Source organism: Chelonoidis abingdonii, chromosome 4 (genome assembly GCF_003597395.2).
Source record: "Chelonoidis abingdonii isolate Lonesome George chromosome 4, CheloAbing_2.0, whole genome shotgun sequence".
Classification (NCBI taxonomy): Eukaryota; Metazoa; Chordata; order Testudines; family Testudinidae; genus Chelonoidis; species Chelonoidis abingdonii.
Window position 1 is genome coordinate 58,028,446 of NC_133772.1, and position 12,730 is coordinate 58,041,175.

The 12,730-nt window shown below is 41.1% G+C and overlaps 1 protein-coding gene across 12 annotated transcripts in view; it reads right to left on the bottom strand.

Moving 5' to 3' along the window:
* Positions 1-1,846: 1,846 nt before the first annotated feature.
* Positions 1,847-12,730, bottom strand: part of HIPK3 (homeodomain interacting protein kinase 3) — a 148,405-nt gene continuing 137,521 nt past the window's right edge. For all 12 annotated transcript variants that reach the window (XM_075065206.1, XM_032769831.2, XM_032769838.2 and 9 more), the window contains one exon: positions 1,847-5,872. In XM_075065206.1, coding sequence (XP_074921307.1) covers positions 5,396-5,872 — 477 coding nt within the window. In that variant the 3' untranslated portion in view covers positions 1,847-5,395. The remainder of the gene's footprint in view (positions 5,873-12,730) is intronic.

Consider the following 12,730-nt stretch of genomic DNA (forward strand, 5'->3'; position numbering starts at 1 on the left):
CATCTTTGGTGAGAACAGCTACTACTACATCATCTTTATTTACAGCAACATTCCTACGTTTCCTAAAAATTTGTGGCCTGTTTACAGAAGCATTTATCCACGTCAGCATTTTCCAAGGTTGGTGACAGGTTTTGGCCCTTTGACTTTTTTCTGTACGTGGCTGGGAGATTCTCCCCTTTCCTCTCCTTCAGAACAAGGTTGGAGAGAAATAGTGAGAGTTAATTCAAATAGTTTGCAACTCCTCTCTCTCTTTAGGATAGTGTTTCCCTATGAGGACTATTACAATTTGGTGATGCCACAGCTTCTCTTAGCCAATACCTCTAGCCAGGCCCTTAGCCAAGTAGTGTGGACATTGTACATCTGCCCTCAGCTTTCAACTACTAAGAGAAACTACTGTGCCAAAGCAGGTTGGCAAATGAAGTCTCCCCATTCCATTCTCAGTTGAATGGAATGAAAGCTGAAGAGGAATAGTCCAGAAACGTCCTTAAAAATATTGTGGGACTTATCTGGAGAGAACAGAGAGCTGAATAGGCTGCCTGTTTCCTTGCCTATGGGGAATATAATTCCTGTAAGGATGTGTGGTGGGATTCTGCAGCCCTTTCTGAATGCAGAAATAGGTTCACGAGGCAGACAGGAAGCTGAGAGACTTGCCTCCTGAGCAGGGTTACAGTGTCCAGCTCATCACTGTGATTGGGTGTACCACCCCTTTGAGTCCTGGAAGGAGTTAGTTGTTGGGTGGCCACAGCAGGAAGCAAAGGACCTCCTCCTTGAATGCACAAGGCTTAGCAGACAGGGCTGGGAAACACTTGAAGCTGATTAGCCTCCTGTACCTACTGAAAATAAAAAAAAATCAGGTAAGAGAGGGGAGGCAATCTGTGAACAGATTTCACACCAGTAACTAAAACAGCTGTTCTTAGTTGCTGTACTTGAATTCTGATTTCAAAGAGGAGGGATATCCATACTTCTTGTTTCATCCTGGGAAGGGCTTTGCAAGCCCACCAAGGGAGGAGAGGGTTTGGAGTCTTAGTTGTCTTAACAGGCAAAATAACCAAATAAGCCTGTGGGGCTGATACATGGCAACTCTTAGGCTCATAGCCTTTGTGCATATTGTCAAGCGCTAACTACAATTAGTTACATTTGGCTGAAGATTGTTATAGTAGAAAAAAATTTCATGGAAATCAGCATATAGTATCTAATGCAAGGCTGAATTAAAACTATCTAGAGCCCTAGCACACCACAACATGGGGGTGGGGATCCTGTGGCTCCAGCCCTGTGACTCCTCCCCTTTGGTGATGGCTGGGGACCCACTCTTCTTCCAGAGAGGCAGGAGTAGTGGCATGAAGCTGCATTCTGCCTTTCATGAGCAGCCCCATTCTGCCTCTCATGCAGCAGGAGGAGTATGCTTTCCCCCTTGGGGGAGGGGGGGGGGGAAGGAAACTTATACTCCACCTACTGGGGTAAGTACTATCTGCTTGAGTAAGTATGAGGGCCAGGCTCAATGCACTCTTCTGCTGCCACACACACAAATCTCTGTTGGGGTGGCAGCGGTGGGCTACCCCCTAAACAATGGATCTTGGAATTAATACTCTTTGGAGATGCATGGAAGTGCCCACATCTCTCATAGGTCATGTCTCTGGCTGTCTGCAGATTCAGGCATTGGTTACATTTGGTTCACATTTTCAGATTTTCCCCTCAGAACCACAAAAGTCAGAAACATACTGTTTTTAAATAAAGCAAAGTTTTGTGAATATATCAGAATATAAGAGCTGGACCCCTACACACTGGTTTTATAGTGCCTTAATCTGGCCTTGAACTGATGTCATGAAAAATAAAAGCTGCCAACAACTTCTTAGCTGCAATATATATTTTAATCCAAAGTGAATCTCAACAGTAATACACCATAAATTCTTATTTTGACACTCACCAAAATAGTCACCTGGAAAACCCGCTTTTTGTGACAAAGTACAGAAGGCTTGGTCACATTTAAATCACTGAGAACTAGAGAGAAATACTATCGCAAACTGTAAGAGACATTACATCCATAAAATTTTTTCCCAGTCCTCGTATTGTAATATTGCACAGTGCAATTGCTACATGGCAAACTAGTGTAGCATAGAAACCAAAAGCAAAAAGAAAAAAAAGAAAAAAGCCACAAGTCTACAAATTGTTAAACAGTAACAATTCAAACTTAATAATCAAGTCTATATCCTTGGGTAGTTCTAAAACAATCTTCCTACAGCTTGCAGTGTGATTTAACTTTTACTTAACACAAATCAAGTTAAAATTAGAAATGCAGAAAATTTAAAAATTTAAACCAAAGGAATTAGTTAATACAGTAGCATATCTGATTAATAAAAACACCCTGAATTAAAGTTAAAAACTGAATACAAGAAATTCATATAAAATAATTCACAAATTAAAATAGTATGCAAATATGCAATTCTGTATTCATGCAGTGTTTTATTTAAAAAAGGCATTAAAACAATCTGAGGTGTATATGTTTCACTGATAAGGGATAACTGTTTGCACAGATTTAGGCACCAATCCTGAAAGTAGTTCTCTACAGATGGACCCTTGGCACCTGCACAAAATCCCACTGAATTCAATTGAACTCCACATGGGTGCAGGAGCTCATTGCAGGATCAGTACCACACAATCATTTCATTATTCAGAATTTAGGCTGTGGCAGAATCCCAAATATTTAGTTCTTTGAAATTCAAACACATTTCTATTGTTACAATACATAAAGAGCAGCAGGCTTAATTTGGGGCACATTTACAGTACAGTTTTCTTGTGAATTTATAGGATAATATTGTGCCATACAGGTAAATGTGTCAATTTAACAAGCATATTAGCATTACATCCTAAGTATAGTAAAAACAAAGTACAGTAAATACATTAAAGCAATGGAGTTTCCCATGGCTCCAAATAAAGAGAACACAGTATTTTTTATCATCGTAATCCAAAAGTCAATTAATCCTTTTGTGCTGGTGGTTCTTGGTGTGTCCACTGCCTGCAATGGAGATAACACCAAGAGGACTCAATTTCCAACACTAAGGTGTTAACAGAGAATAGGAATTTGCTAGAACAGATAGTACAAGTTTGAAGTGTTAGGGAGTATGACGAATTTACTTGAGTATTTTCTTGACTCCATATATTTAGGTTTTATATGTGCGGATAAGATTTCAAATTAATCAGGCTACTCTTATTTTCTAATGTATACTTTATATAAACATTTATATTTGTACAAAATGCATAGAGTTGATTACTAAAAACATTGAATCTTGTGGGGAAAGTTAGGTTTCTTTTGCAGTGTGATTAAAAATGTACTGCTGGTATTGGTTTATGATATAACACTGTTGTAGCTCAATTTTTTTTTAAAAAAAATCATCATCAAATATAGGCACAGTTATTTCATTTGGACATTCATTAAATAAAACACTGCTTGTATTAATGGAGTAAAGAAAAAAAATCTACCAGTTATTAGCTTATTGAGAGAGTTACACACAAATACTTTTCACTCTTATTCCAGTCAATGCTGCAAATATGTATTCCAGAATATTTTTTGTTTAAAAAAAAGTTAAGTCAAGCCTGCAAGATACAGCTTTTTAAGTGTCTACATAATGCAATATGAAAACATAAAAAATTAAGTTACATACATACATACATCCACTTATATGCAGTGATGAGCCCAAAGTTAATGGAGATAAAATACTGATGCAAATAACACCCCAAAATAACATATTCAATTAAATTTCCATCATTTACAATATAGTAGTTACGACACTTCAAACATAAAAGCAAAATAAAAATCAAAACCCCCACTTCTATTTCATGTAATTAGACTTATACAGAAATTAGAAGGCTAAGAAAGAACTAGTTAATCAACTAATTTCACAGCTATCTGAAGTGGCAATCATGATGTAGCAGCTTATCTATGGTACATTCAAGATAATGATACAATTTATTACTTACCCATAAGCTAACACACAGCCTGTTTAATACCTTCTTTAAATCCCATCTCTACACTACAGTATACTTGAGGTCTATGAAAAAGTAGCTACCTTTTATAGGAAATGGATGATTAAGTCTTTGGTGCTGCAAAAGCAACTTCATTTGAACAAAAACAATAACGAAAAAGACAAAACTAGGAAAAAAAATGCAAAAAGCATGTAATTTACGTCCCTGACGGAATGTATTAAATAAGCAAACACCCCAACATGCTAAAACAAATACTATAATGAAAAAGGCTAAAATCTCTCCCATGCATAAATGAAAAATTGCACACAAAGAACTCACATCTTTTCAAGCTTCAATAGTAAATATTCTGCTACTACTTATTAAATACTGCATGGTTTGCTCAAGCTAAGATGAAATCACATCATGAATCAATGAGCATTTTGCTTTTTCTTTCATTATCTAGTCAAAGTCACGCCTTTTGCACCTCTAAACATGTTATTAAATCCAATTAGACAAACACTTTGAAAATATACTTAGATTGTATTGCAGTTCCATTTAACAGTATAAAATACTGTTTTGTGTTCATCACTAAAAGCTACTGAATTGACTTTTCTTATGCACTACTAAATTCTTTTCCTGAAGCTAGATCATTCTGAAAAAATCAGACAGCAGAATTCAGCTACAGCAAAACATGCTGCCTCCTTGACAAGGAAAAACACCCAATACTAAAATCATACCACACAAAACCCCAAAGGAGCATTACTCTATCAAAAAATCAGAAGATCTGAATTTTAAGTGCTGCAGTCTCAACATGAATATATAATAACAACATTAACAACCTCAAATATTTAAGGCACTATGTGTGGGAACAGTTTACAATGCAGCTGAGATTATTAGGACAACAACATTTAAGAGCAATGTCTAGGCAACTCTTTTTTGCCCATGCAAAAGACACATGCAATGTGAAGAACAGCTCAACTTTTTAGATAAGTGACTCAACATTTAAACACCAAGATACACAATACAAACATTTTACTTGTACACTGTACTGCTGACATATGTGCATCTGTTGCTCTAAATCTGTACACTGAATGGCTTCCCAAATGTAGACGTGTCTTGCACTAGTTAGAAGGCAATTTTATAAAAAATAGAAGGAGCAAAACTGGAATTCTGCTCCAGTAAGTCACCTGTCTGGAGTTACTATATAAGAAGATAATATGACCAAAGATACAAGTTATACCAAATGTGCAAAACACATTAAAAGTGAGTTTTGTTTTGTTATTTAAAGCTCAAGGTTGTTTAAATTGCACCCAAGTCTACATGATTCAAAAAATAATTCTCTTCTTGTGCCATGGCTAATTTTTATTAAATACCATGTTTCTTCTTAAATCAAGCGTTTATTATTGAGCTTCCTCTACATACTGTACTCAAGTTCTCACATAAATGGATACTGGCTGAGTTTTGTTGGACTCAGCGGAAATCCTGTGTAAGCAGGAGATGCTGCAATGTAAGAATGTGGTGGAAAAATAGGTTTGTACTGAGTCTGATGAATGGTTGGGGAAGGTAAAAGACGGGGATTTATGCCCACTGGGAGTTGGTGAACTATACCACTGGGATGAGATATATTGTAAGTTGGATGCTGCAATATAGGTCTTGAGGTACATGATGAGGCTAGGAGGTGGGCTACAGGTGCCGCAGTACTAAGGGGTGCAGATGGAGGATACGGAAGAATAGCAGGCTGTCCTCCAAGGTGTGTACTTCCGGCTAAATGTGCATGCACCATACTGTGATTTGGACTTCCATGTGGAAGGGAGAATGGATGACTGGCAACACCAGCTGGAATGTATGTCTGCTGTCTTCGATGACTGTAGTTTCCATTCCATTCCTGAGGCCCAGATCCAAAGTGCTGAACCTGTCCACGCAGAGAAATTGCTATATGTTAATTTTTGAGTACAGCTAGAGCATGAACTCAATCTGGAGAAATGTTTAAAATTAATAAACTTAAATTCTATAAAGAAATATAAAGGAATAATCAAATGAACAAATACAGAAAGTAGAAAATATTAGCTATTGAAATAGTAACACAAACAGGAAATTTGAAGGTTATAACTCAATGCAGTCCTCCGGCAAGACAAGGACAAAATGGTATGCTGTTTTAAACACAAGTACCATATATCACACAAGCAAGGTGATTATTCCATTCTGCTCAATTGTGGCTTGCACACCTGGCAAACTGCACTCACTACTCACAAAGACGTCCATGCAGTGTGCAGCGGCAGTCAAAAAAGCAAACAGAATGTTAGGAATCATTAAAAAGGGGATAGAGAATAAGATGGAAAATATCTTATTGCCCTTATATAAATCCATGGTTCGCCCACATCCTGAATACTGCGTACAGATGTGGTCTCCTCATCTCACAATAAAGGCACAACCAATGGAAACAGGAGAAAAAAATTTAGAGGGGAGCAGGAAAAAAATGATGAATGGTTTGAAAAATATCTGACACACATAACAAGGTCTAGACTAATGACTCATAGAACAGTGGTTCTCAAAGCCAGTCTGCCACTTGTTCAGGGAAAACCCCTGGTGGGCCAGTCCAGTCTGTTTACCTGCCACATCTGCAGGCTTGGCTGATCGCAGCTCCCATTGGCCGCGGTTCGCCATTCCAGGCCAATGGGGGCTGCGGGAAGTGGCGTGGGCCAAGGGATGTGCTGGCCACCCTTCCCGCAGCTCCCATTGGCCTGGAGCAGCAAACCGCGACCAGTGGGAGCCACGATCAGCCGAACCTGCAGGCACGGCAGGTAAACAAACTGGCCCGGCCCATCAGGGGCTTTCCCTGAACAAGCGGCGGATCGGCTTTGAGAACCACTGCCACAGATGATGTGCTAATTGTTTACAACTATTAGAGAAAGACTATTAGTCTCATTAAATAAGAAAGATAGAAGTAGTAGTGAGCTTCAACTACAGCAGGGAAAATTCAGATTTACTGATTAATATATGAATAATTAATCAGAAATTAATCATCATAGTAAAGCCCTGCAGTGGAACGGTGTCTGTCTAAAGGTTTCAGTCTTTGGCAGTGGTCAAAGTTAGAATAAGATGATCATTTTAGGGTTAGTTTAGGATTAATTAAAATCAATCCTTCCATGATGATGCAGGGGGATGTACTAGATGACCCAGAGATCCTTTTCAATCTGAATTATTCTAAGTAATAATTTTAATAAGCCTCCTATCTGTATATGGCAGACTTTAACATTTTGTTTTAATATTTACTATAAACAGATAAGCAGAGTTTTGTTTTTAAATGTACTGCCCCTCCAAATACCTAGATGTTATTTTAAAAAGGAGTTGTGTTAATGTAGCTACTGCCCAGAAGCTGGGAATGGGCAACAGGGAATGGATCTCTTGATGATTACCTGTTCTGTCTATTCCCTCTGAACCACCTGGCATTGGCCAGTCGGAAAACAGGCTACTGGGCTACATGGACAATTGGTCTGACCATATGGCTGTTCCTGTGTTCTTATGCTCCAAGTAAAATAATTAAAATAACTTCAATTTAGTAAATGTAGTTTTCTATATTATCTATGGGCTAGACCCCGGGCTGCAGCAGAGAGATACCTGGTGTACCATTAAGGAAGTAGTAAATTGGTTTTGTAGCTCTTGATCCCTGGGCCAACCTCAAGGCTGCTGTAAATTACACCCACTTACCCAGGTTCACACAAAGCATTCCTGGCTGCTGAAGAATTGCTGGAGAAATGGAGATTAGTTACCTGTAACTGGAGGTTCTTTGAGATGTGTGGTCCCTAGCTATATTCCACATGTGGTGCACGTGCACCATGTGCATTAGTCCAGAGCTTTTTAGGAAGCAGTGTCCATTGGTCCACACATGTATAGTTTGTTCTCCTCTGAACTGAGGGCATAAGGGGTCATGCAGACTGATGCCTCTCCAGTTCCTTCTCATCACAAATCCAGATATAATCTGCAGCAGAAGGGATGGAGGGCAGACAATGGAATACAGCTACGGACCACACGTCTCAAAGAACTTCCAGTTACAGATAACTAAATGCCATGTCTTCTTGGAGTGATGGTTCCTATGCATAGTCCACAGGTGGGAGATTAGCAAGCAGTAGTCAAAATGGAGATGGGAACGAGGACGCAGAAGTGATAGCTGACATTAATACTGCTGTCCCTACAGCTGTATCTGCAGAAGAAGACTGAACCAAAGCACGAATTCTTGTGAAGGTGTGCAAGGAGCTCCAGCAGCTCTACATATCTCCAGCATGGTAAGTTTCTCAGAGGTGCAGCAGAAGTTGTCTGCACTTTGGTGGAGTGAACCCTCATCCGCTTCTAGGAAGGAATGTGGGCTAGTTGGTAGCCAAGAATAATGAAGCCAGAGATCCATTTACAAAGTTTCAGCAGAGGTATAGCTTGACCCCTTGATCTCTCTGCTATAGAAACAAATAGTTTAGGTGTCCTTTAATAGCTTCTGTTCTTTGTAGATAAAAGGCCAGTGCCCTTCAGACACCCAAAGAACATATATTCTTCTCATCAGAAGCTTGTGGTTTGAAAAAACAAACAAACAAACAAACAATGGTAAATGGATGGTTTGACTCACGTGAAGCTCTGAATTTACTTTAGGGATGAATTTTTGGTGGTTTCACAGTAAGACCCTTTCTTTATGGAGGGTAGTATGTGGTGGGTCTGCCATGTGTACTCCCAGCTTGCTGACTCTTCTGGCTGATATTAGGGCAACTAGGAAAGGAACTTTCATTGAGAGACAGGACATAAAACCTGAGGCTAAAGGTTCAAAGTTAGGTCTGGTAAGAGATGAAAGAATGAAGTTGAGGTCCCACCGGAGTCTGAGCTTCACCAATGAAGGGAAGGATCGAAGAAGCCCCTGCAAAAATTTAGTTGTTGCAGGATGAGTAAAGATAGTATAGCTGTCAACAGCAGAATGAAAAGCATTGATTGCTGCCAAACAAATCCAAAGGAAACTAAAAACAGATACCCAGTGTTTTATGGGTAAGTAGATACTCAAGAATAACAGTGATCCCAACAGATTCTGGAGACTGGCACTGTTAAGCCCAAGAAGAGAACTGCTTCCATTTAGCTGAATAACATCTGCTAAAATCTTTCCTGTTTTGACTGAGAATGGATTGCACCCTTCTGGAACATGAATGCTGTATATTCGATGCCCATCCAAATACCAGGCTTTGAGTTACAGCAGTTCCGGGTTGCGGTGCCTGCAGGTCCTTTTGTGTTGTGTTAGCAGGTCTGGAAATGGGGAGATGATTATGGGCAGACAAGATGAGAGGTTCAGAAGATCCATGGATCAGAACTGTCTTAGTCAGTTGGGAGCAATAAAGATGACTCAAGCACTGTCAGGATGAATTTTCCATAGCACCTGTGATTTTAATGGGATGGGAGGGAAGGCAAATCTGAGGTGAACCCCCCAAGGTAACAAAAGGGTGTCTGCCTTTGAGCCTGTGCTTAATGCTCCCGTAAAGCAATACAGGGGAAATTTCCTGTTCACCTGAAAAGCAAAGAGGTCCCAAGATGGCATTCACCGCTGGATGAAGACTTCGTTCAGGACCAAATTGTGAATCTCCCATTCGTGGACTGCAGAAGAATGTCTGCTGAGACACTCTGCTAGGGAGTTCGTCTCACCTGGTAAACGTGCTGCTGACAGGATTATGTAATGGCTGCTGCATCAGTTCCAGAGGTTCACTGGATGTACATACACAGGGAGGAATATCATTCCCACCTGCTTGTTTATTCAGAAGACAGCTGTTATATTGTCCAACATTATTTGGATATGCCAGGATTGAATGAGTGGGAGGAAGGCACTGCAGTCCTAACGGACTGCTCTCAGTTCTAGTAAATTGATATGAATCCTGGACTCCCAAAGAGTTCAGGTACCTTGTGCAGTATGATCATCCATATGAGTTTCCCAGTCTAAAAGTGCGGTATCAATAATGATGATTGCATTGAGTGTGAGTTTTTAGGAAAGGGATCACCATCCATACTTTCTCCACTAGATGAGTGTGTCCAGGAACTTGGATACAACAATCATTTTGGCACAGATATTGCCCCCTCTGGTGAGTAAATGGACAAAAGCCAGCTTTGCAGACAACAGAGATAGATGGCAGCATGTGTCTGAGGAGGGAACAGGCAAGTTTTGACTGAAGTCCGTGGCTTGAAGGTGACCTGGTTTATAAGAGTGCCCATGGCATGCAGTCTCTCAATAGATAGATAGGCTCTTGCTGTGGTCAAGTCCAAGGTCACTCCTATGAAGTTTATGGACCTTGCGAGGGTTAACGTAGACTTCTCGTGGTTGACACATATGCCTAGAAAAGGAAGTCGGTGAAGCAGGAAATGGATTGCCAATAGGACCTCCTCATATGACTTGCCTGTTGGAGTCAGATGTCGACGTATGGAAAGACGATGAACCCATTTCTTCTCATCCAAGCTATCACCACTGAAAAAACTTTTGTAAAGATCCTAGGTGTTGTGGCTAGCCCAAATGGAAGGACCCTGAACTGGCAATGATCTTGACCGAAGAGGAACCTGAGGAACCTCCTGTGGGATGGGTAAATATCTGCGTGAATATACGAGTCTTTCATGTCAAGATCTGTGATCCACGCAACCTCTTCCAGAGATGGAATTATTGATGCCAACATGACCATGCAGAATTTTAATTTTGGGGCAAATATGGTCAGTTGGTGTATGTTGAGAATGGGTCTCCATCTCCTGTTCTTTTTGGAACTAAAAAATATGGAGAGTACAATCCTTTCCCCTGATGTTGAGGTGAATCTTTTTCTATAGCTCTCCGGTGGAGAAGGGAGTCCGCTTCTTAAGGAGAATTTCTTCAGGAGACTGATCCCTCAGAAGGAACTTGGAGGTTTGTGGATAGGAGTTGACATATTCAGTCACATAGCTGCAATGAATAACTTCCAGTACCCATTTTCTGGCTATTAGAGCCCTCCAGCTGCAGGCAAATTGGGTAAGGCAGCCTCCAAAAAACTGAGTGGGAGTGAGATGATGTGGCATCAATAAAGGGATGTGGGTCTCACCAGATCTGTCAAAAGAAATTCCTTAGTTGAGGGTTAGAGTGCGGTGTGGCAGTGGATGTTGCAGAAAATGTGTGTCTAGGACTGTGGATCTTGTATCATTTATTTGCTGAATCCTGGGGGTATTGATAGCAAAAAGGTTGAGAAGATGGTCTTGCTCTGTATCCCTGCCTAAGATGCTTTCTCTTACGGACAGGGGTATAGATGTCCAGTAAATGAAGAGCTGTCCTTGAGTTTTTGAGGGAGTGGAGACACTCATTTGTCTCATGGAACAGATTAACTGTACTGAAAGGCAGATCCTGAATGGTACATTCTGCTCCTCCCTAGGAAAATCTGAGCATTGTAACCAGGAATCTTTCAACAAAGGCAATTGCCATCCCTCTGGACGCAGTATCTGCAGCATCTAGTGCAGCTTGGAGGGAAGTCTTGGTCACCAATTTGCCCTGATCAATTAAGGACTAGAGTGGGCTCTGTTTTCCTGAGGAAGCTTGTCTTTAAAATCTAAAAGCTTTGTATAATTGGTGAAATTATGTTTAGCTAGAACAACCCAGTAATTTGAAATCCTGAATTAAAGAGAGCTGAAGACCTTTCTTCCCAGGAGATCGAGCCATCTGCCATTCTTGTCTGAGGAAGTAGTTTTTAGGAATTGCAGCCTGGATCTCTTGGTAGCCACTTATACCACGAAGGACTTAGGCAGTAGGAATGAGAACAGAAACTCTCATGCCTTGGATGGAACAAAGAAGTGATTCTCAGCCCTCTTTGGGGTAGTAGCACAAGAAGCAGGAGCAGGCCACACTCTTTTGCTGCATCCATGATGGTCTGTTGATCAAGAAGGCCACTCAATGGGGGCCCAAGAGATGCAAAATCTCCAGTAATCTAAGTTGGGGCTCCTGAATTCAAGATGTATCTGCAGCTCAGACACCACTCTCTGCAGGAGTTCCTGATATTGCATGAAATAGGCTGGCAGAGATGGCAAAGATGGGATAACTGCCTCATTTGGGGAAGACAATGAAATTGCTCCAGGAATCATCAGATCCCATTCACCTTCCTCCTCCCAATACTCTGATGGGGACTGGTTGGGGTTGGCCAGGAGATTGTAAATAAGGCTCATGTACTGATCCTGGGTGCCTAGGGTAAGGATCCCAAGGGCCCCAGATGTGCCAGGACAAGGGATCAACTGGGAGGGGAGGACCCCATGGCACTGCTCTATCTCTTAGCAAATCACGTCTGGCTGGAGGATGGAACCCTGATCTCCTAATGCTTCTGTTCCAGGCCATCCTCTGCCTGGTAAAGTAGAGACTGATCCATTGGACTACCAGCGGAAGTGAAGGTACCAATGGTCAGGCTCACTAGTGGGAGAGGAGGGCAGCCCTGCAACCTCAGACTAGCTTCCTCCTCTGGGGTAACTATGTCTCTGAATAAAGGCAGACCAGAAAGGAGGAATGAGTGAGTGTAATAGAGAGCAAAAGTGTCCTCCAGGGAGAGACAGGTCTCTGACTGCCCTGGGGTGCAAGGTGAGCTCATTGTGAAGCTGTCGGCTCTATTGCTTCTCTGGTCACAGTGAAAGTTGGTTCCCTCGGGGCCCATGATAGTTTTGGCACGGAGTCTGATCTGGATATTGACGGGAGTGGCCCTGGAAGTTTGTCGTACATTTTAGATGTATGAACCAGTACCAGAACAAACAGATCTGTGCCTCTTTG